General features: G+C 37.8%; 1 protein-coding gene across 2 annotated transcripts in view; it reads left to right on the top strand.

Moving 5' to 3' along the window:
• PLEKHA5 (pleckstrin homology domain containing A5) overlaps positions 1-25,564 on the top strand; it is a 64,734-nt gene that overhangs the window by 15,482 nt on the left and 23,688 nt on the right. For both annotated transcript variants that reach the window (XM_054386704.1, XM_054386705.1), the window contains exons 6-11: positions 4,715-5,182; positions 10,919-11,387; positions 13,107-13,190; positions 15,804-15,923; positions 16,596-16,649; positions 21,427-21,507. In XM_054386704.1, coding sequence (XP_054242679.1) covers positions 4,715-5,182; positions 10,919-11,387; positions 13,107-13,190; positions 15,804-15,923; positions 16,596-16,649; positions 21,427-21,507 — 1,276 coding nt within the window. The remainder of the gene's footprint in view (positions 1-4,714; positions 5,183-10,918; positions 11,388-13,106; positions 13,191-15,803; positions 15,924-16,595; positions 16,650-21,426; positions 21,508-25,564) is intronic.

Below are 25,564 nucleotides of genomic sequence, written 5' to 3'. Positions count from 1 at the left end.
ACCTGGGAGAAGAGACCAACCCCCACCTGGCTACAACCTCCTTTCAGGTAGTTGTAGAGATCAATAAGGTCTCCCCTGAGCCTCCTCTTCTCCAGGCTAAACAAGCCCAGCTCCTTCAGCCGCTCCTTACAGCCTTGTTCCAGCATTGATATCTACCTTATCTCAGTGTGTAGGCAACTGGTGGGGATGCCCAATTCAACTGAGCTTATCTTTTCATCCAGCTATACATGCTCCTGCAGTCTGTCTTTGGGTGTTTCTCTTACTCCTTGGTGAATCAGTGTAGCATGCTAAACAAGAAGAAAGCACTCAGCAACAAAATCAGTGGTTTTCTGCTTGGATATCACAGGCAGAATAGGCTTGCCAACACCCAAAACAAATATCAGAAAAGCAGCAAGAGAAGCTACTCATGTAACACCATCTTGCTGGTTTAATTCAAGCAGGAAATCTTAGAACCTCTTCGAGGTTTGAGAACCTCTTTGTTAGTAGTCTTGAAATAATTACTTGAAAGAAAATACATGTCAAGACCAGTGAAGTCTCAAAAACTTCTATGTCTGTTAACTTTAAGAAAGAAAAAAAATCCTTCAGACATCTGTTTTTTGAAGAATTCATCTTTTGGCTATCTAACCAGTTCTTAAAATGAACCATGTAGCAGGATATGATCTTATCCAGAAGAAATACTGTTTCTTCCCTGTAAAAATCTGTTAAATATTATATTACCTCATCTCTTAAGTAACATACAGTTTGGTATTCATATAGCTCTAAGCATAAATTACTTTGGTTCAGTCAAATTCAGACAGTGCCTTTGTTTCTCAATTACTCCATTTTCTTGAAGTTCCAACAGTGTACTGAATACAGTTTTCTGAACTTACTTCCTTAAGTATTTATGCAAGCTGATGCTGAGCCACTGCTAAGTGCTTTTTAATATGAATTGCTCAATGATAAGTGAGAGTTTTTTCCAGCAGGGTTCTTTAAATCTAGAAGTCAAGATACTTCAGTGGTTATGATAATCTGGAAATCCAAGCACAACAGCCTGTTAAATTGAATTTTTCAGCTTTAAATAATTTCAGAATTTACATCTGTATCTTTATTTTTCTGATGATGTGAGTTCCTTGGGGTGGAGGGAAAAAAACCACCAAAAGATAAAAAGAGTATTTAAAACATTAAGTTGTGGGTGGTTTGCCTGATTTTCCGTAAAATACTCTTATTTTCTGCATATATTTGGCTATATAATACAGAAATGAGGTAGTGAGATTAGAAAATAAAAATGTAACCTGATCTAGTTGAGGATGCCCCTGCTCACTGCAGAGGGCAGATGACCTTTGGAGGTCCCTTCCAACCCAAACCATTCTATGATTCTTTCAGAACTGATCTGCAGTCACAGCAGAAAAAACTCCCTTCTGATGTGTCACCACAGGGAAAGACAAATATTATTTGGTCCTTTTTAACTGTAATTACTCCTTTCTAAACATTTTATGTTTAATTTTACCTAAATACTAAATTTAAGTACTGAGAGACCTATCCAAATAATTAAACACAAATACTTTAGTCAGTGTGCAACTGTTTAAGCTTATGATCTCAACCATCTCTGGATTAGCAAGACACCCATTCTATGTTGTATCACTGCAGACAACAATTAAGTTGTATCTTTGAGTAGTTACTGTTTGCTTGTGTTTATAGATGCTAATATCCACCAGCATACTGATTTATCAAATTTTCTTTTGCCTTAAATACAGCCTTTCTCTACTCTCCCATGTCAAAAAGCATCGTTATTCTATCCTCTTATTGTCAGTTCTGGAGCCTTTGTTTCTTCTGAGTAATGCAGTGTGTGCTAAGAAAAAAAACATTTTTTTTTACTCCTCCTCATGTAGTTACTTTCCCTGAACAGCATAAGTTAAGCTGCCAAAAAAGCATTTGTTAGCATAGCAACATTCACAGTGGGGGTTTACTGACATTACTGTGTTTGGAAAAGAGGACTTCTTTTTGTGTGGCATTAAGTCATGGTCGTCTTCACATCCATCTGAAACTTAATTACATACCCCTCAACCAACCCTTTCAGAATTATTTATTTATATAAACCATCAGAAAATAGTACTTCTCCTTCACTACTGTTCCATGCATATTATTCCTATTTGGTTGTAGAAATCTATCCATTGTGTTCAGTATATGCTGAAAAAAAAGCTATGTTCAGTGCTCATTCTTTTTGTCTTCCCCCTCTGCTGTCCTCAAAATACCCTGCAAGTCTTGTTTAAATATGGTTTTGCAAGCTAGATATAAATGTAGTCTCAAACAGGGATTTATATTTCTTACATTTACCTATTATTTGTGATAATTCCTTACCATTTGAATCCTGTGGAAAGACATCTTTTGCTTGCACTGAGTTGATTTGATGTATAAAGTGAAAGGAGAACCCGGAAGTCTATTTGGACATCAATCATTCAGCTTCTACACCGTTGCAAAGAATGTCAAATATAAATGCTTGGCTCTGCTGTGTATTACCATAGTAACAAGTGATGCAGCCTAGAAATAAAATGGAAAATTAATTCTGTGATTTGGGGGTTTGGGTTGGTTTTGGTTTTGTTGTTTTTTTTTTTAATTAGAAGGGTCAGTGGAATGATAGAAGAGCAGTGAGGGGTTTGGAAGGCATGTCTTACAAAGGAGTGGCTGAGGAAGCTGGAGTTGTTTAGTTTGGAGAAGAGATCTCATTACTCTCTACAACTCTGAAATAAAAGAACTATTTTGAGCTACTTACCGTAATAAGAGTGAATTTTGGAGGACTTTTATATCATTATGAAGTATCAAGCAGAGATTGAGAGCATCGTAGCTATGTCAGGAAGAGGCATGAGGGGAAAAAATACCACCCTTGTTAATCTGCAGAGTGCCTGAGCATTTCATTCTAGTTCACATACAGTATGTAGAGGACATTGATGTCTTACTGTTTCTGACTCATACATTAGAAATGGTGCACCTCTCAAGGCAATAACTTCTTGATTCCTTTCCTGCTGGGGAGAATTCCTATCAAGAATGGCGTGGTAGTAGGAAGTGCATTTAAAATTAAGTCTCCAATATTATTAGCAGTGGGTAGTATTTTATAAGGACCTTATGGGTCCTTATGTATTTGCTGTGGTTCTGTCCTAGATATTTGTTGACCTGCTGGGAATTCATGGCTTAAACTGTCTTTTAGGGAAGTGTAGATTTGATGAATACGTAAGCCTGTTGTTCAAGATGGGGTAAGCAATAATGCTTACAGCTATGCATGTAGTTAGTGTACTCAGAACTGGGTATTTTTTCAGAGGAGCAACCATACTAAGGCACAAATTCTTTACCATGAAGGTAGTGCAACACTGGAACAGGTTGTCTAGGGAGGTGGTTAAGGCCCCATCCTTGGAGACACTCAATGTGAGGCTCAACAAGGCTTTGGGCAACTCGATCTGGTAGAGGATGGCCCTGCTTACTGCAGAGAGGGTTGGATTGGATGATCTTTGGAGGTCCCTTCCAACCCTGACCATTCTAGGATTCTAATGATCTTAGCTGTATATGTGGTGGGCATTTTACTCACCGATGCATCACTTCAGCTGAGCATAGCTATAGAGATGAATTGTAAAAAGAGGCAAAACAGTGCAAAGGTTAATTTAACATCATCTTACAGTTCTTAGTTTAGTTTTATACAGAGTTGTAATCTTAAACAATATTATATCTCTTCATCTTCTCATAGCAAAAACTGTTGATCAAAACATTTTAAGGTTTTGATTTTCTGTCACTGAGTTGGATGTTCAGTTCATCCCAATATGGAAAAAGACAGAGCTTCTTGACAGAAGATAGCTAATAGAACTGCATACACTGAGTACTTGTAGAAGTACTGTAAAGCAGGAGTTGTTCTAAAAATATCATTATTTTTGTGGTACAGTTCCCTAAGCCAGCAGCTACTTTCCCCCTTAAAATTAGGGAAGCCACAGTTAGTTTCCGCAAAACACGTGCCAGCCAAACTGATAGCCTACCAGAGAAACTTAATTGATGCCAGTGACCATGGAAAGTTGTTTGCTTTCTTTAAAGGAGGTCATTATAGGTTAAATTCAGCAGTATTGTGAATCACAAGGTAGTCAGCAATGTCATCTGCTGCCATATTTAAAGATGGCTTTAAGAAGCATTTGCATTTCAGGCTGTTTATATCTGGAAGCTATAGGTCTTGGAGAGCCCCTGAATGTTTTTCCTGTTTGAATGTCCAGCCATTCAGGAACTGAACATCCACTTTTTCAGACTCTGGCTTTATTCCTCTTGGGCACATTTTCTGTAGGGAGTTAGTCTGAAGTTGGTTTAAAAAAAATTCCCCTGTGTTGGAAATGCTTTTACAATAGCAAAGAATGAGGAAAAAATGTGAAAGAAAAAAACGCTAGCACACTCTCCAACCAAAGAAAACCAAACCAAAACAATCAAAAAAAACCCAAGACCAAACACCACTACTATCCCTAAAGCAAAACCAAACCAAACCAAACACAAAACAAAAACCCTCAAACAGTAACAATAAAAGAAAACCTTGATTATTATGAAAATACATCCTGGATTTTTCTCAAAGAGAAGATACTGGTTTAAAATATCTGTATAGAGCTTCACTGAAATAACCCTATAATAAACACCAATATATTAACTTTCTCATCTTTTATTACTATTTTAATGAAAGTTTTGTTGTCATTATAACTTCTCATTTATTCCTTTTCAGAGTAGAGAAGTTAACTGCGGAAAACACGCCACCTCGAGAGGCAAATAATATTTCAAACCATCGGGTGCTAATTAAGCCAGAGGCACAAAATAACCAGAAAAACAAAGAAGTCAACAAAAATGAGGAGAAAAAAGCTTTGGAAGCTGAAAAATATGGATTCCAGAAAGTCGGACAAGATAAGCCATTAACAAAAATTAACAGTGTGAAGCTAAATCCTTTGGGGTCTGAATACAGGACTTTACCCATAAGCACGATTCCAGCTGGGCACTTCAGACCAGTTCATTTAAATGGGTCTGAGAATAAAGCTGTTGGTGTTGTCCTGGCAGATGCTGGAGATGGGGGTCATTACAATGCGGTCCCAGCACATATGGAGTCTGAACGAGTTATGCAGAGAACAAATTCAATGCTGCAGTTGCAACAATGGATTAAAATACAAAGAGGAAAAGGACAAGAAGAGGAAACAAGGGGGTAAGTACTATGCCATTTTTAATTTTTTTTTTTTGCTTTAGCTATCAAATTGTTTGCTCGCAAATAGTCTTTAAATTTGTATCCTGGTTAGATTCCATAGTTTTTGGTCTATGCTATATACAAATATATACAGTTCCTTGTTCTGTGTAAGTGCATGGATGACTGCACACTGCAGATTGATTAAAGTTTCTCTTTTGTTGACATTTGAATTATTACTAATAAACTATATTAATAAACTTAATGGCAAGAAACACTTTTTAGGTGTTAGAAATTTCTCCATCCTGGAGAGAGGTGTCATCAGTCACAATTATTCTTTTTCCTCTTACAATCTGAAGATACCCTGTCGACTGCATTTTTGTTCACAAATTATTTTAATAATACTTTATTTAAAATTCTTCAAAAATACTGCAGGGAGCTTTAAACTTTAAATAAGCTTTAACTGAAGAGAGAGAGAGAGGGAAGCATACCTAAGAGTACATCATTGAAATCTAACTTGATGTTTAAAGCTTCTCTTCTCATGAAATTAAACTTCTCCTAGTTCTAAAATTGAGTTCCGGTGCTTATGCATGGACCTTTAAAATTGTGTGAATGATTCACAATATTGAATCTTCTGCTGGTAGCATTTTCTCTGACAGAAGTGTTGGGATATTGCTTCCAGGCTGGCTTACAGACAAGCAGCTGTGGCAGAAAAATATAGAAGCTTTTAGTGTAACATTAGATAGGAAGTACGGAGATGTTATCACAGGTGATATTTTGAAGAGTTGGAAATTAGAGAGTTTGCCTGTTGATAAATGACAGGGCAGAGCTTACCATAGCACCAAGTTTAGAGGTTGAATTTTCCTCAGATACTAAAATATGGGAGGTGGGGACTTCTCAGTTTTTCAAAACCATGAAAAGTTTACATTAGTTGACTATATTCAAATAATGTAAATTAGTTGAACAAGTTTACATTTTGGCAAGTTGAACAAATTCAACTTGCCAAAATTGAACTTTTCTTCATTACCTGTAGTCCTTTGTTAACTACAATTAGGAATTGGTAATGTGTTGTTTCACGAGCAGTGTGAGCTTGCAACCCAGAAGGCAATGGGCTGCATCAAAAGAAGTGTGACCAGCAGATCCAGAGAGGGGATTCTGCCACTTTGCTCTGCTCTGGTGAGGCCTCCCCTGGAGTACTGCAGCCAGGTCTGGAGCCCTCATAGGAAGGACATGGACCTGATGGAGCAGGTCCAGAGGAGAGCCACAAAAATTATCGGGGGGTTGGAGCATCTCTGCTACAAAGACAGGCTGAGGGAGCTGGGGGTGTTCAGCCTGGACAAGAGGAGGCTCTGGGGAGACCTAATAGCAGCCTGCCAGTACCTGAAGGGGGTCTACATGAAGGATGGAGAGAGACTGTTTACAAAGGCTTGTAGTGATAGGACAAGGGCCAATGGCTTCAGACTAGAGAAGAGTAGATTTAGATAGGATGTTAGGAACAAATTCTTTTCTGTGAGGTTAGTGGAACACTGCAACCTGTTGCCCAGGAAGGTGGTTGGAGCCCCATCCCTGGAGATATGCAAGGTGAGACTCAACAGGGCAGTGGGCAGCCTGATTTGGTTGAGCATGTCCCTGCATACTGCAGAGGGGGGCTGGACTAGATGACCTTTGGAGGTCCCTTCCAACCCAAACCATTCTGTGATTCTCTGATTCCATGAAAAATAGCCAAAGTTTGATGAAACTTGCGCTTGCAGTGCAGAGAACAGTTTGCACACTCTGACATGTGTTTTATTATGCATGCTTGAGTAATGAGAACTGGGAAGGCTCATTGATAAAATTATATTTTTTTTATTTAAAAAAAAACAAACTCAATTGTGAAACTTGCAACCAAGCAGCAGAAATTTGTGCAGTGCCATGTTTCAGTTGTGAAGAAGCATAAAAACCGTTAAACTTGATTTCATTGTGGAATCAAATAGGGGGGATTACTGTTAACAGTATGTTGCTAATTAACAATATATTATTCTTGGCTATAGAGAACATTTGTTGCTTAAATAACAGTGACATTGTTAGCACAGAGGATATGCTTTCAAATGCAGTTCTACATAAAAGTAGCCAACTGCAAGAGAATTGGCTGTGAGCTGTCTTTTTTGTGTTGTATAGAAGTGGCCTTGAATAATGATCCAAACTTCTAATCTATAGTGGTGTTTTTAAAAGGTGGTTTCATTTAAATTTTAGATTTTGGGTTTGATCTGATAGCCGTTTTCTGGCTGGAGACAGAATTGTAAATAGAATTGAAGTTGATAGAGTAGGAAGTAGTTTCAGTTCAGATTAAAGCTTAGGGTTGGGGTGAGAACCTAAAAAGGGTATTTGTAGTCTTGTCCCTGTTCAACTCATAACTTGAACTTGTGAGAAAAGTACTCTTCTCTTAATGTTGCTGACTTTTAACAAAGATGCTTTCCGTTGCATTCGTCTCAGTAATGTGTTAGAGAAATCATGGAGTATTTCTGTTGTCAGACTGAAAAAAAAAATACAGGGCTTTAAGAGTGCTGCAATATTAACAAGCATGTTCAGTTAAATGAGTGCTTAAATAGGAGCTCTTATCTGTCCTCAACATGAAACGAAAGATTCACTGTAAAAGCTACTCATTTTCTTAGAGGAACGGGCTGATTCCTTAGTAGTTTGATTGCATGAGAAATTACTGAGAAGAACAGCAATGAAGTTTATAAAAATTCTTGAAGCTTTTATCTTCTAGTTCCATGGATCTAAACGTCTAGTTTTGCAAGAGCCACACAAAGACAACTGATGCCTTGAGGAAGACAAGCCTTTTTGTAAACAAAAACATGCTTTACAATTTAAAAAGAAAAACATTCCATCTGAGTATCATTTTATTGAATTAATTTTGCACAAGAGAGTTACAAATAAATGTTCTCACCAAAAGGAGTTCATGTGAATGGCCTTTCTCAAATGTGAAAAAGTACAGAAGGCTAACATGGTAGCAAGTGAGGGTTTTCTGTTGCTGTGAACCAGGGTTGTGAGCCTCATCCTTAAATAAGAAATGTCTGCTGTACACCATGAGGCTTCTCTCTTCACTCTGCCTTCCTTTGTTTGATTTGCTCAGGGAAGGTTGGTATTCTGGGCCATCTGGTGTTTGAATTCTTTAGAATGAACTGTTTTGAAGTTTTGATCTGAGGGCATTCATAACATTGCAGAACTGAGCCCCTGAAGGTTTAACAGCAAAGTCACTTTCCTGTATAGTCTAATTTGGACACCAGAACCTGTGTTGCTACCCAACAATGACCCTGGAGATAAGCTCTAAAGATGTCTATAAAGAGCCTATAAACTCGTGGGCAATCTTTTTTGTCATATGGGAGCACATAGGGAGCTATTTGTGGTGATAGTTTCAGAAATATTTTTCAACCTCATAGTGTGCATGACTGCTTGACTGGCTGCAGCAGTCTCCCCTTGTGTGCAAGGCAGCTGTTAAGCTGCAGTACTGTCCAGAATTGGTTCTTGGATTTGATTAGAATGACATTTTAGCAGATTCCAGCTGGATATTGGTGAATCTGTTTTGATTCAAATGATATACAACAGGGCTTAATATTGAGGTGTTTGGGCTTTTCACAGTTTTCATGGTTTACCAGTTGTGTGTAATTCCCGTAACATCAATATGTTGTCTTCCTAAATGTGCTAGAATAGCAGTAATTGCATGTACACTTTAGATTGGTGTCTTTAGAAATTGAGACAGCTTTCCTTCAAGTTGGCTAGGATATTCAAGGGAGCCAACCATAAAGGGATCCCATATGGGATCTCCTACAGATGGGAGATGGGAGCTTCAGTGAGTCAGATGTATCTTAACTACCAGCTATCTGCATGAAAATATCAGTCTTTACTGTATCTGTTTGTGAATAGCTAAAATAATATTTTGAAAGTTAGAAATTGGATCCAGAAGTGTCTTGGGTTTTTATTTTATTGAGGTTTGGGGGTTGATTTTTTTTTTTTTTTTAATATGGAGATGGAGAAAAGCCTTTATCATTAATGGCATGCTGCATGAAGAAATTCAGAGGTAGTTAAGCAGGTTTTTCAGCAAAAGAATGGGATTTAGAATCTATTTCCTTCCTCCCCCTTAAAATTTTTGTGTGGCCCAATCTATAGAATGGGGATAATACTTCATTAATTCTTGGAAAGCTTCAGAAAATGCAGCAGATTTCTTGTATAAAGCTCTTCATAGGAGTTTTCATCTCCAAAATGTTACAAGTGATCCTAAGTACTCAGCTTAACTATTCTCAGTGAAAAGTGGATTTTGCCACCGTCAGTTTCCTTAGTAGTTATTCTGTAAGGATGTAACAGGCAGAATGTAGGCATGCCTTGCCATCTGCCCTACATAATTTCTGCCATGTTTTTGTGGCACTGAAGTAATTCCAAGCCATCTTCAGATTCGGGTGCTTCATGGTGGCAGGGATCTTCGTTTGAATTAGTCTGGGGTGTAGCTAGAGGCTGCTGCCCTCTGATGGCTGAGTCATAGCCAATTTGAGATCAGTGTTCTTGTCTCTGGGCAATCATAGGTATGATCAGTAGCAAAAGGCTTTAAGAGGTGCTCATTTGAATTTTAGATAAGGGTTGAATGAATCAGTGTTTATGACCTAGATTTTACCCTCTGGAAAAACAAGAGATGCTTTGTCATACTTAGGTATGCATCGATACTCAGTATGGAAAATTTGGCTTTGCAACTAATGTGAAAGCTATTAATTGTAAAACTCCAGGATTTTACTGTGGCAACAAACTAAAGAATAAGCCTTTGAATTCATATCTCAAGTTGGAAAATGGTATTATTCTCAAACAAATATTCTATCTGTTTCTCTTGAATAGCTGATAGGAAATGTCTTGTCCTTGACAATTGCAGAATATTTCATTACCTAATTGCTGCTATTTTTCCTTGGTCTGCTATTAAAAAATCAATTTTTTTTGTTTACATCCATAGTAATTGCTCAAGGATTTTCTTAAGGAAACAAGAGGGGACTTTTTTACTTTTCAAAATGAGGGCGTTTAAATTGGGCTCATATAGAAACAGTACAGAACTTAAAGCTTTCAAAACTTTGACCTGCCCAGCATATAGGCAAGATTTTTTCTAAACTTGACAGTACTAGGCTGTTAAACTGATTAAAAAAAAAAATTAATTTGGATTATATAATGAAGCAGCTAATCAGAGAAACAATCCCGTTTGGATGCTACAGTGCCTTCAGTTAGTATAGTTGATTCTTTAATTGTCATAGAATTGTTAGGGTTGGAAGGGACCTCAAGGATCATCCAGTTCCAACCCCTTGCCATGGGCAGGGACACCTCACACTAGGTCAGGTTGCTCAGAGCCACATCCAGCCTGGCCTTAAAAAACTTCCAGGGATGGGGCTTTTACCCTGGGCAACCTGTTCCGGTGTCTCACCACCTTCATGGTGAAGAATTTCTTCCTAACATCCAATCTGAATCTACCCGTTTCTATTTTTGTTCCATTCCCCCTATTCGTATCATTACCTGACACCCTAAAAAGTCCTTCCTCAGCTTTCTTGTAGGCCCCTTTCAGATACTGGAAAGCCACAATAAGGTCTCCCCAGAGCCTTCTCTTCTCCAGACTGAATATTTTTTTCAGTTATACTTTTGTATTTAAAAAAAAAAAAAAAAGTAAGAACTAGCTAGATAAACCTAACCAATACTGCAGAACTTCATGTTGCCATAATATTAATGCTGTCTGCTAATACCTCTGTGTTTCAGCATCATCTCCTATCAGACATTACCAAGAAACATGCCAAGCCACCGACCTCAGGTTTTACCTCGGTACCCAGAAGGCTACAGAACACTGCCAAGGAACAGCAAAACACGGCCAGAGAGCCTCTGCAGCGTGACGCCGTCGGCTTACGACAGGGCCATCGGGCCAGTAACAGCCGAAGAAAAGCGGCGGTCGATGCGCGATGACACGATGTGGCAGCTCTATGAGTGGCAGCAGCGGCAGTTTTACAACAAGCAAACAACTCTTCCTAGACACAATACTTTAAGTAGCCCGAAAACCATGATTAATATTTCTGACCAGACAATGCATTCGATTCCCACCTCACCTTCCCACGGTTCAATCGCTGGTTTCCAGGGATATTCCCCACAGCGGACCTACAGGTCGGAAGTGTCTTCACCGGTGCAAAGGGGAGATGTAACTATTGACCGCAGACACAGGGCGCATCATACAAGGGTAAAAATACTTTACTTAATGGTCAAAAATCTTACTGACAAGGATTTTTAGTCGAAAATAGATGGTTACTGTAAAACTCATGTTGCATTGCAGTATATTGATTATAATGAAGATGAAGTTGTGGTTTTCATGGAGAAAGATCTGGTTTTTTTACAAGTCTAAAGGTTGTGAAAAGGTATTTTTCTAATGCACTGAATGAAAGCATGTCCTAATATTACTGCTCATGATATTATGTGTCTCTTAAAGAGAAGAAAAGGAGTCAATAGGCATATTTATGTACAGAAATCATTCTCCTTGCTAGTTTGGGTTGATTGGTTCAGGTTTTTGACTGGAGCTCTGAGAGGAAAGAAAAATGCCAAATTTCCTTACGTTATTCTGTTTTCTGTTCTTCAGCCATGAGTTTGGCTACCTTGGGTTCCAGTAGAAAACTGAGCTTGGTGATGCCTTTTGGTGTCTTTGAGTTCTTAGGGAGATCTCTGAGGAGCAGTCTCTTTGCACACAACTTTACCACTTGACTAGTGTAACTTTGCTGCTCTTCATCAGTAAGAGGTAGACACAATGAAGTGGAAGCCTCAGTGTGCCATTTGTGGCTCTGCTGTATCTTTCATGCTTATGTTATGCATGTTTGGCAATAGATTTGAAATGATTGCATTACTCTTAAACTACTCATCCAACATTCAGTTGGATGTAAAATATAAAATGCTTCTGCACATACTTCCTAAATCTTTATCTCAGGTGCCTTTATGTTTGTTAATGCAGGAAACAAAAGCAACTATGTCTTAAAACAATTTAAATAATTTACAGGTGATAATCATAGAATCATAGAACTATCAGGGTTGGAAGGGATCTCAAGGGTCATCTAGTTCCAACCCCCCTGCCATGGGCAGGGAAACCTCACACTAGATCAAGTTGCTCAGAGCCACATCCAGCCTGGCCTTAAAAACCTCTAGGGATGAGGCTACCACTACCTCCCTGGGCAACCTGTTCCAGTGTCTCACCACCCTGATGGTGAGGATAACTTCTTCCTAAATAAGTCTTGGCTTTGAAATCAACAAAGGAGTCAGTTCTGGTTTGGTACTCTTGACTGCTTTGGAAAGTTAGTAAGCAGTGATTCTCATGCACCTGAGAGTCAGTGATGCAGAGCATGTGCTGACTTGTCCTTTCAGACATGTTTTGCATCCTGATTCTGTTCTTTTTATTGTGAAACACTTTGAGTATTTGATTTCATATTTAGTATCTTTTCTACAAGATTCCTGTTCCCCTTTGTTTTTTCATGCTGTTTCATTTGTATTTTTTTAGTTACACAACTAGGTTTTGCCATTAACTTAAAAACACAGCCCAATTTTTAAGAGGTGGGTGACTATTTAAAATCAGAAGGGTAAATTTTAAGATTTAAACCCCCATGTGTGTAGAGATGTTAGGTTTCTAAACAGCTTTCAATGACAAGTGGAAAACTCAAATTGTTATTTACATGGGGTTCAGTAGGGCAATGGCTGTGAGGGAGGAGTGTTAATTAAATGAATGATGAAAGCTGCTGGGTTATTTCTAAAATGTGGAGGTGTCCTAAGTGCAGGGAGCATCTGGCCAAAGCTGGCACAAATCATAACAAATTTCTTTTGAGTGTGAAGTTGGCTTGGTATTTTTTTTCTTTCTTTTTTTTTCAACATTTAATAGGTTTTGAGTCTTTAGATAACTACTGTGCTATTTGTTTTTGTGCAGCATGTCCTTGTGCCCGACAGAAGGTCAATGCCAGCAGGTCTGAGTTTGCAGCCTGTTACTCCTCAGACCCTCCAAGGCAAAACAGTGAGTTGTATTGTTACTTGGTACATCACTTGGGTTTTTATTAAAGAATAAGTATGAAGAGACTGAAATTTTGTTCTACTCAAAGCTTGCATTAAATGTAGCCTTTATTTTAATTATCAGGGATTTTTAAAGCAAATGAAGTACTCTGTGGTTACATTGAATTTTGAGAATATTTTGTAGCCACTGAGTCAAGAATTTCTTTCAGAAAGACAGATATTTCAACTATTTTAAGCATCTTTGATACATTACAAAGATTCCTGAGAGAAGATGGAATATATCACAGAAGGCTTATTTCTCCATTAAGCATTTAGAAAATCCTAGAAATAAAGCTTTTCCTTTTTTGGAAATCTTAAGGATACTAAAATTGCATTTGATGAAATGATGTCCCTTTTCACATCTCCCACTTTGTTGTAGTAGAGCTGAAATTCTCATTAAAGGTATTTCACCAATGCAAATACTGCCCACCTTCCCAACTGAAATAGTGCTCTTAGGACAACTTCTAAGCTTTTGGCTAATTTATGTAATTTCTTAAATCGTTTTTTTCCTTTCAAATTTCTCTGTCCATCTGTACTTGCTGTCTGACAGATTTATGAATTAAGAACAAAGATTTTGAATCATAGTGAGCAACCACTCCCCAGTCAATCCTTCCACACTCTCTACCCCTGTTTCTTGCATTTCCCATCAGGAATCCCTGGCACCTTCAGCAAGTTACAGGTTGGCCTTTGGCACTGGTGCCTTATCTTCTGCAGGTGCCTTATCTTCTGCAGACATTTTTTAGGGTTCATGTTCCCATCAGCTCTTCTGGGCTCTGCTGCTGGCACTAGGCTGATGAACAGGGTTAAGGAGGCAAGAGGGTCCAAGCTTCTGCCTATAGAAACCAGAAGTCATGCCCACAGCACAAATGTTATGGGCCCCAGAGAAAGAAAGCCATATGTAGTGCTTCAAACAAAGTTTTATGCTACAAGAGTCCCAAGAGGTGTATCAAAAGCACATCAAAATTTTTTACAACATTACGAATGTCTAGAGAAGAGTAGATACTAGTGTTTGATGGGCTCCTCTACGAAAGAAAAGTTTACTTGCAGACATTGGATTTAACTGTGCCCTAACACAGGTCTTTTGCAGCACATGCTGAGAAGAGTTTTGATCTTGAAAAAATGATTCACTGTCCCTTTTGCTTGAAGATGCTCCTTTCCAAATGTCTTATTTCTGAAAATTTTGGACAGAACTCCACAATGTCTTGTATAGCAGGCTAGAGTCTTAGGCTTACTCACTGGAAGTAAGCATTTTAAATACAGATATTGAAGGAGTACTTTAAATGGAAGCTTGGCCATTATACAACTTGGCTTTGGAGTTTGCTTTCCCTCAAAGCAAATGATTTTGACCGGTAGCCGAAGCTGTGTGGCAATCCCTTGCTCCCTCTTGTGGGCTCATTTGGCACAAGCTCACAGCAGTGCCATGCTTGTTCTCAGGGGGTTTTCTTCCTTTTTCTAAGAAATTGATATTTGATTTGAAGCAATCCAATACGTGGTGCTATGAAGCTTTTTTCATTACTTTGGGAAAATTCTGTGACTGTGGGAGAGAGCAATTGGGGGCTTAGGGTAGGGGGGTTTTGTGTGTTTTTTGTTGGAGGGAGTTGACTTGGAGAACTTGTGAGAAAGTGAAAGTGCTGGATGAATATTTAACTTCGTATAAGACTGACTTCTGCAGAAATGTAAGAAACAAAAGGAAAGAGGAACATAACAAAAATACTTGAGATGTTAAGGGTTTTCTTTAAAGTACTGCTAATAGAAGTGGTTCTCAGGAATGGTTCAGATAGTTTCCCAAACTGACCTAAATGGATCTGTGTGAAATTGCCTGACAAATACCTATTTGAGTGTGACTTTATCTTCATAATATATAAAATTTGGGGGTTTGAATACTACTCTTCATCCCTTTTTAAAGCTGTATTGTACATCTTGGACATAAAAATTAAGCAATAAATTAACTGTTTTGGGGGTTGAATGCTATTCTTCATGCCTTAAGGCTGTATTGTACATCTTGGACATAAAAATTAAGCAATAAATTAACTGTTAGCCTGTGTAAGGGGAGACAGAAAATTTGTTTTGTCGTGCTCCTGCAGTTTTATTTTATGGAAAGTGGTCATCCAGTTATTGTGGATTTTTATGAATTTCAAGAATTACCACAGAAACTAAATTTTCTTGAAGGGATTTTTTTGGATTCATGAAGCTCAAATGGCTGTCCATGTACAGGTATCCTTACAGCCTAAGGGCTGGAATTATCTCCCCCTTCACTTAAATATATATCATCAATCTGATAATGCCTGTCAGAAGAAGTCTGAGGGCCACACAGACCTTTTTCTGCAAAACCCTCACTTGTTTTTGTCCTTTATGCACAATGTTCCACTTCTGTGGTATTTGCTGTATCATTTGTTTCAAGCAGTTAAAAGTTAAACCTTCGTTATATATAATGTTTGAAAGTGGTCAATTTGGGGAAAAAAATATATATCTTTTATTGTAAGAAAGATACTAAGAACCCTTATTTGAATCAAGTGTTGCTTGGGATACCAATTAACCTCTCTTCTGCTCTTTGGCTTCTCACGCTGCACTCCTTCAGCCGGAGGAGCTCACGCTGCTGCTCATAAAGCTGAGACGGCAGCAAGCTGAACTGAGTAGTATCCGGGAGCACACACTAGCACAGCTCATGCAACTAAAACTTGAGGCCAGCAGCCCAAAGGTCAGCTATAAAGCAATGTCTTATGTACCATTCTCACTAACCTGTAGTCATTCTTTAACCAAAGTTTGCATTGTACCCTTAGTGCAACATTTTCTGGCTACTGTGGGAGTAGAATCGAGTAACTTTGCTCCTTTGTGTATGTGATGTTGTGCTATTAACCCTTTGAGGCTTTACTCGTAGCTCTTGGCTGTTAGCTGAGTCAATATCCCATTAAGAATATTTTAAAATATTGAAGTGTTAAGGTTTTTAACCTGTTGCTACAATCAAAAGCAGTAGTGATAGATCATGAGATTAATTTATTGTTTGTTCTGCCTCCTGTCGGATATATATTTTTAATCTGTGTACAAAAAACAGGCCGTGTTTAAAATGGATATGTCAAAGGGTTTATAGTTGTCTGTGTAGTGGACATTTACATGCACTTACTGTATTTGGTATGTAAAACCAAAATATAATGTAGTAGTTCATAATCTGATTCATGGCAAACTTTCATCACCTCTTTTTTGGGATCAAAACTTCCTAACAGTTCACACACTAAAAAAAGACAGAGAAATGCAGCATTACTATTTCTATGTAAAACAGAAAGATCTTTGTCTTAGTTTACATCTTTGAAGACTCTTTTCATGTATTCTGCACCTTCTGTCCCTTTCCTTTTTTCCTTCTGCTGCCTGCTAGAATGAGATTCTTTCACATCACCTTCAAAGGAATGCCATATATTTGGATCATCAGGTGGGATTTGCAATTTTCTTGTGTGTTTACATTCTTAATGCTTTTTGCCTACTTCTATCAAGCTGGAAATATTTGGGGAGAAGGTTTTTCAGTGGTTTTTATGAAGTTGGATATTTAATATATGCTCTTTTTTTAAGTAGTACAAAATCTTCATTACAAATTTGACATGTAATGGGTAAAAAAACACCACTCAATTTCCAATTCATCAGGATACAGTAGCCACTCACCAATACATTTTTATGTTCTTAATTTCCTTCTTATAATAACACTAACTAGCATTTTATCATCTTAACCAAAGTGGTAATATATTTCAAAGCTCATATGACACACATGCAAGAATCACAGAATGGCTTAGGTTGGAAGGACCTTAGAGATCATCTACTCTAACCTCTCTGTCCATGGGCAGGGACACCTCTCAACTAGACGCAGCTGCTCAAGGCTTCATCCAACTTGGCCTTAAACTGGCCCAGGGAGGAGGCAATAGAAAATTAATACTTCTGATCATTTTAGTTTTCTGAATTAAGAAGAGATAGATGTTTCTACAGGATGTTAAACAAAAGGGAAGTCAAACATGAAAAAAACTATTTTAAAACAATTCATGGCATTGTTTGTTGTTTTTTCTATTACTTACTTATTTCTTCAAGATTTATATAAGAATTTTACTCCTTTACAGCCTCTGATAAGTTATGGAGTGAGGGTGCAGTTACTTCACTAACAGAATTGATTGCCAACTGAAGAATTGTGATATCACACATACTTAATTTATAACTTTGTTACATGATCAAATGGAACTTCTGTACAAACAGTGCCTGAGAAATTTTTAACTGGGAGAGTTTTGCTAGCACTTATAAAAGACAGTCATGAGTGCTTAGAAGAAATAGGAAGAACTAGGTTGTCATTAGTTAAAAATATAAAATCACTAGAGATTTTCCTGATATTCTTTTTCCAATGATATTTTTTCAGCCTTATGCTTAAAACCAACTGTTGTTAAAACTTTATCTCTTAGGTATCTCCTGTGATAGGATTAACTAAAATCCACACATGCACAGTAGCTCTTTGGACATAGCTAGCAGCCCAAGACAATGATGATCTGTTTGCCAACATGGGATATGTTACAAAGGTGAACACTTGCTGTGTATCACCAAATCCAAGCCAGGAGTCTCTTTAATTTATTTGTACCCAATAATTGTAACAACAGTAACAAAAAGTAGGATTTTTTTTTCCCTCCATTAGAAGCTAGACATGCTTTTTTTCTCCTTTGCAAATAAAGCCATGGCAGGAAGTCCCACTTGAATCTTTTGTTACTACAGAGAATTCCAGCAAACCAGACCTGTAGTACACTTCTGAATTTTATGTCAATAGCAAAATTTTTTGCTGTCTGAAAAATGCTTTTCTACTGAGTTCAAGCTCACAATGTAAAACTCTCAGTAAAACTCTCAGCAGTGCATGCTGTCATATTGATCTCAGCATATCCCAGGCTGATTTGTCACAACAGAAGCTCTATTAAATTTCATTTAGGCTTTTTTTTTCTTTCCTGTTTTTTGAAGTGGCTATGTGTGTAAATTAAGTGTTAAGTAGTTCATAGACTTCTGCTGGTACTTTTAATTTCCTTCACTTTTCAAAGGGTGCATAAAACTAAACAGAACTTGAACAAGAAGTTGTCAAATAATGGAGTGAAGGTGCTGTAGCCAACATCCATATTTCCTTGGTGTTTTGCTTCTGTTTCTTCCTCTTCACCATCTTCTTTCTGAGATGCTGAAGGTAGTTCTGGGAGAAGGTAGTAAATTAAGGGAAATATAATACATAATATAAGGGAGCTTGAAATAGAGGTGACAGATATCCTGTATTATATCTGAAACCTTGTGTTTCAGCTTAAAATTATTTTTCCTATATTAGCAACATATAGGATCCTACTCCTGTATTTTTCAGGCTATCTGGAAAAGGTAGAGTGAGCTGACCCAGCCACCACTGTTGTGGGAAGCTTGAGAGGAAATGTATAAAACTGCCAGTCTGAGTTCAGTCATTTGCCATCCATAACATATGGTCTTACCTCATCAGTGAGATCAGCTGTCCTGGCAGGGAGCCACTATTCCAGCTGATCACTGCCACCAGAACAGCACACACTGAAATGTCGTCTGTATAGGGTGTTATCAAACACAGAAGACAATTTAGGAAAAGGAAGAGAAAAATTGGCACTAATTTGGCTTTACAGTTTAAAATACAAAACACCCACTCAGATGCTGATAAATAATGCAGCTTTTCATATAGATCTTATGTCAAGGAGGTGTTTTTTTTTTCATTGTTTCCAACTGGGCAACATTTTCTGTACATCAGTACAGATAAAAGCAAAGATGAAGCATCACTTCTGGGAAAAAAAGAGTTGTAGACTAGAAGTAGCAAATGATAAATCCAAGGCTGCTGGATTTTATTTGGTTTCAGTGCTATGTTGCTGTCTGGCACCAGGCAGTTCACACTTCAGTTTGCTCAATGCAAAATCTTAATTATGCTTTCTTATGACTTCTTTAATTGGAAAGACTCTGAGTATAATATTACTAGCACTGTACATAGAATCTTAAAGGTGTCCTTTACTGTAGAAATTTAATATGTTTTATTTTTCTGAAGTGAAAGAAAATCAAGGCCTTTTTCTGTTACCAACAAGCAAATGTTTTTCCTTGAGCTATTTAGTCCATGTGAATAGTGTCCAACCTCAGTTTTGGGAGTAGCCTTATGTTAATGCTTTAAGAACACAAAATAGAGATCCTCTTCACCTTTTAGGTGGGGGACTTGACCTTGTGTTTCTCATGGCATAATTTGCCAGTCCTTCAGTATGCATTGTCTTGTCTGTGTGCTAGCTTTAGTTAATGGGAGGTTTGTAACAGATAAAAGAACTTAACTTCCCCATAGTTGGATGTCAATATTTTTTAGAAATATTATTTCCTAAAGGGGAGAAAAGAGCTTGCTATATTTGACTGCTATAAAGGCTCCTTGGTTGGCATTAATTCACAAGGTATCTGGGGTTTTATCTCTGTTCCATATGGTCTTAAAGAACTGGAGCTGTTCTGGAATTAACTGGCCTTTGCAAACAGTGTTAGATAAGCACAGTTAATCACCAAGAGTAGTAACAATACTGGAAGAAGTCCTATAAATTGAAATTGGAGCTGGCTGTTGGACAAAAGATTCCTTCAAAACATCTTTTGAGATGTTTTCTAATCTTTTGCTTGTTCAATAATCCAGATGAAAACAATCTTTGAACAGTTCCACAGAAATTAATTTCATCAGGAATAATTTGAAATGTTCTAAACAAAAAAAAAAAAGAATTAGCCAAAAAGCCTGAAGCTGTTGAAAACCTTCTGATAAAAATGCATTCAAATCAGTATACCCCTAATAACATATTTTGGCCTCAGAACTCTTCCTTTACAAAGATTTGAGTTGGCTGTACTTTGATTGCTTGGCTTTTGGACCTTATTATTTGATCTCAGTATTGAGAGATCTTTCTGTATCACCTGATGCACCTAGTCTGTGGACAAAATTTTAATGTAAAGGGAGAACAACTTCTTGTGTCAGTTTTCTGTTTATCTATACTGGATGATGGAGCAAATGGGAGGTGGTGTTTGTTTGGATTTTTTTCCCTGCACTGAACTAAGAGAGTATCATAAGTTTGCCTTCTTAATGACTATCTTAAATTACTATGTATGAAAAAAAAAAAAACAACAACAAAAGAGTCCTCTATGTATAACAAAACAAAACACTTTCCCAAGTGGTTCAAGTCAGTTTTTTTTTCCTAAATAATTACGAGGCAAGAAATTCCAAAAGACATCCAAAAACATAGGCTTTCTGTTACATTTCAATCTGTGAAACAAAACCTTGCCATTCAGATTCTTGGTGAGTGCATTTATGACATGAAGACAGAGTGAAAAAATCATAAATATTCATACACGTAGTTCCTTCCTTGCAAGTCTCTAAAAGTTTCCAACTTGTCTGAAAGTTTCCAACCAAAATAGGAGAGGCATTGTACGTTAAGTGACTTGTCAGTTTCTTTTGCAGAGGAAAAGTGTCTGTTCTCATAATTTTTCCTTTACTGTTAAGCAAGTCTCTCTTTTAAAACCAAAAGTCTCCTTACTATTTTCCTGTGTTCCATAGTTCTCTGAAATCCTAAATTTATGCAGGTTTTACTGTAATTGACATTGGCAAACATCAGTAAATAGTAATCGCTACAGAAAATGCCTGGCAAGGTCTGAAATAAGAGGGGTGGATGAGTACAATGAGTAACGACTCCAAGTTCTTAACTCCATACATCAGTGCAGTGTATAGAGGCATTTAGATACACAAACATAAGTGTAAACCTCACTTTGCTATTGAGAGGCTGAGAATGCTTATATCTTTTTAATGTACATTGAGTTACTAAATCTGTCATTTAAAGGGTTCTCTGATAAAGGTTTGAGTGTTCCTATTGCATAATCCGATAATGCTTTTTCATTTCAATATCAAGCAGAGCTAAGCTTATTTTAAGCCTTTTTTTTTTTCTTTCTAAAAAGGGAGAGTGGTGGATTGGTTTTTGAGCATTTGTGTGGTTTTGATACGTTTGTTAGGTGTTATTAAACTTTTCAGATGTTGATATTACTGATTGATGGAATATTTAAAAAGCATGGGATAAAATGTAATCTACTGCATTACTAGAAAAAAATTAAAGTAGAGGCTATATTTTACAGTGTCGTCTTTCAAATCTAGCCATGCTGTAAACTGATGTTTGCTGTATGCTCCTCCTGATTTGAAATAGATGAAAGAGAATGAACCTTTAATCACCATGGTTCACACTATGATTGAGAACTCGGCGCTAAGACCACAACTGTACCATCAAGTAAGGTCTTGGATAGTGAATGAAATTGCTTTCTCATCTGCGAAAATTTTCCTTAGTGACAGTTTTGGTTGTTCCTCAGATTTCTTCATGACATCGGTGTTTCTCTTATTTGCTTTGGAAAACCACAAGTCATCCATGCTTCCTGAAACGCTGCAATATCGTTAGCATGGCTTTCGCTGCGTTTTTGTTGTTGAGTATTGAGTGTACACTTTCCAATAGCTTTTTTGCTGTCTAGACAATTTAATTAGTTGATGTTTTATGCAGGTGTCTAGTAAATTCATAAAATCCCTAATAAGCTTCCAACATTTGTCTTAGCATGATTCCCTGCAATTAGTGTTCAAAGGTGCTTCTTTCTTTTGACCACTACAAAAGCATGTGAGTGGTGTTTTTACCTGGTCATTTCTGGCAATTCTGTTTTGTTCAAGGAAGTGGATTTACAAGTTTTTGTTTGCACCTACCAAGCCTTTAGCCACTGGAGAAAGAAAGGATCAAAAATCACTTTGATCTGGGGACTGTAAATCCAAAAAGGCAGTGTCTGTTCATAAAGTCACAGCTGACTTAACCATGCACGCTTACAGAGTATCTAGTGGTGGTTGTAAATGGTAAGATGGAAGAAGAATCAGAAACATGAATGGAAATATTGTCTGGGAGTTGAGACCTGCATTAACTTATGAGCATGGCCAATACCTACCTGTTGGCACTGCAGCATCTTAGGGATGGATACTGGGGCTTCACTGTGTACCTCCTGTCACATCAGGAAGTGTTTAAGAAGTCTCTAGCCTCACCCGCAACAAAGATGTTGTTCTTACTTAAATGAGTATAATATTTTGCAGCAGTTCTGGCTGCCAGTCAGAAGGGAACATCTGACCCTTGCATTCATGGTTAACGCTCTTGTGAGCTAAAACTGATGTATAAAGGTTGCATAATTTGAAGAAAAGTAGAAGTCTGCTATGTAAAACAGTAATTTATTAGTATTTGATGCTTTGCCATGTTTCTAAAAAATGCTGCCCCTTAATTTCTTGTTTCATTTTCTTGGAAGTCAAGTCCACAATGTAGATTTCTCTGTGATCGAGAGAAGCTGCAAGAAAAACCTCAGCTTTCCAAAGGAAGCTGGGTTGTGAGTGACTGATTTCAGGGTCATGCAAAACAGGAGTTTTAACATGGAACCTGAAGGAACTGTCTGAGAGAGGAATGAGACAAGTAAGGTGTCCTCAGGCCCTGAAGAAAATTGGGTTTTGTTGTTGGTTGGTTGTTTTCTTAAAGAAGCCTAGCTGCTGGGATTTTTTTAAGTAAATAAATTTTCTGCAGTAGAATAAGTAAGGCAAGTGAGTCAACACACAGAAAAAGAGCTGCTTTGGATGTGTCAAGGTAAACTAGCTCAGCTTCTCATATTAATGTAGACACACTTGAGGTATAGCTGTGCCTAGGCTAGTCTGCCTGCTTGTTCAGGGATGCCAATAAATTACAGAGTGCTGTGTTGTAAGCTAAGCTATTGGTACACAGCACTGCTTTCACCTTGAATTCATACCTGCTGCTTCATATTTGACACTGAATAAGCACCTTTTTTGACATTTATGTCAAAGTAACAAGTGAATAGAACAGGTTGTGAAGATTGAGTACCCTTTTGTCACTCAAGATGTCTCTTCAGGCCAGAGTGTTTGTGACATGTCCAGAAGCTTGTGCAGAAGAGCCCATGTATTGCCTAAACTAGAGAACAGCAAGACCACCTGCTTTCCTGGATCAAATTTACTCTACAAAATGCTGTATTGACTGGCTTCTAGGAAAGGATAAAAATACACTCAAACTTTCACTGCCTCAATAGTCTTCTGAACTTCTGCAATGTAAAGCTGCCACCTTTAAATTTCTAGCAAATTATTTGAAGTTGAAACAACATACAATTTTTTTATTCAAAGAAAAATAGATTATTTTTGCCAGTCATTTTTCTCACTCCAGTGAGAGATGAGTTAGGTTGGAAGGGACCTTGAAGATCCTCTACTTCCAGCCCTCTGCCCCCACCATGTGCAGGAACACCTTCCTCTAGACCAGGTTGCTCAAAGCCTCGTCCAACCTGGCTTTGAACATCTCCAGGGAGTGGATATTCACGACCTCCTTGGACAGCCTGTTACAGTGTCTCACTATCCTCACTATAAAAAATTTCTTCCTACTCTCCAGTCTAAGTCTACCCTCCTCAAGCTTCAATCCATTCCCTGTTGTCCTATCACTACAAGCCCTTGTCAAAAGTCCCTTGCTGGCTTTCCTTGCCCTGTTCAGGTACTGGACAGCTGCTATTAGATGTCCTCAAAGCCTTCTCTTCTGCAGGCTGAACAACCCCAACTCTCTCAGCCTGTCCCCACAGGGGAGGTGCTCCAGCCCTCTGATCATCTTTGTGGTCCTCCTCTAGATCTGCTGCCACAGTTCAAATGTGCAATGTATAAGACAGGGCAGTGAATCTGCGTACATACAAGTAGAAGCCTTTTACAGCCTGGACCAGTTTCTACCTTGAATTGTTTTCTTTCTTTCTAATACTAGGTGAGGAGTATTAATCCTATTTTCTAAAACAGCTTATGCTCATTTTAAGAAGTATAATTGTCCTCAGTTCATTTTATGTGTACCAATACACTAAAGGAGGAAAAAAGGAAAATCTGAGTGCAAGAGGCTGATTTCCAGCTCTTTGCTTGGATAATTGTTCTTAATACATTAAAAATTCATATTTTTTTTTCTCCTATAAGGATGCTGGGATGCTGTTTATGGCACACATTTTTTAATTTACTATTATTGATATTATTATTACTGCTGTTATTATTGCAGCTGCATACATTTAAACTGTTGGACATGTTCAATTTTGAGATGATTGTATTAGAGCTAAAAATCTTGTGTTTCCTATTTGTATTTGAAATGTCATTGCTCAAAATTTAAGAGAAGAATCTTGCTTAGTCTGGGGAAAATGCCCATTTGCCCTGCTTCCTGATAGAAAGAAGTACTTTAAATAAGAAAGAAAGAAAGAAAGAAAGAAAGAAAAAATAAAAAAGGGCCTTTTGGAAATCTCATAAGTCTAACTTTCTGACTTTAACATTGTACTCCCCAGAAAATGTCTTAGACTGTCCAATTTTAATTTCCTAAGTGCAGTAATCTTGGAGAGATGCTTAAGTGTGCTCTCAGAGTGTGGAATTTCCTGCCATTTATTTATTGAGTCAAAATGGTTAGCAGAACCTGGAAATAGATTACAGGATAATTGATACTAAAATTTAAATGGTTTTTAATATTAAGTGCTTAAATAGGTTTAACATCTCCTGTCTCAAAAGGTAGATTTGCCTAGTCTGCACTTATTTGGGAATAAATTTCCCTCTAAGTACATTGTTTCCATTGTGGTGGATTCATCTAGTTCTGTGATTCATCTGGTACTGGTGTTTGATGGAGGATGGGGTCTGTGCAGTAAGACTGGAAAGTAGACAACAAAGTTTTTCTAACATAAGGTGGAGATTCAATCAAGGTCTTTCTAGCTTTCCACAAGTAAAATACATGTTTGGCCAAACTGTGCATGTCCAGCCTCTCAAAAATGCTCAGCTCTGTTTGTAGGTATTCAGGGTGCTGCTCCTTCACGATAAGGAGCTGTGTGCAGTGTGGTTTGTGGTGTTCAGAGGAATGGACTTCTTTGTGTTTGAGTAGGTAGGTGTTGAGGAATGTGGAAGTTCAGCAGGTGGCACTCTTTCTCTGAAATTGCTGTCCTGGTAAAGTGTTTGTGGGAAGGGTTTGGTGAGAGAGGTGTTTGTTGAACAGGACATAAAATACATTTTGGTAACTCGATCGCTGGAGCTCTTGTAATGGATTTTCCAGGGTTATGATGTTGTTAACCTTGCTTGTAATGTGTAACTGCATTTTGTCTTCTCCAATTCCTCTCATAAGTCCAGTAGGACACAATATCATTCTGCACTGTTTGCCCTAAGCTGATTTATAGATGTGCTGTGGAAAGAGAAGCTGCTGATTTGTCAGGGATGGATTAAGTGTTTCATACTATTTTTAGCTGTTTCACGCTAAGTCTGTGTTAAACCTTGCAGTA

Source organism: Indicator indicator, chromosome 14 (genome assembly GCF_027791375.1).
Source record: "Indicator indicator isolate 239-I01 chromosome 14, UM_Iind_1.1, whole genome shotgun sequence".
Lineage (NCBI taxonomy): Eukaryota > Metazoa > Chordata > Aves > Piciformes > Indicatoridae > Indicator > Indicator indicator.
This window is presented reverse-complemented; position numbering and strand designations above follow the sequence as displayed.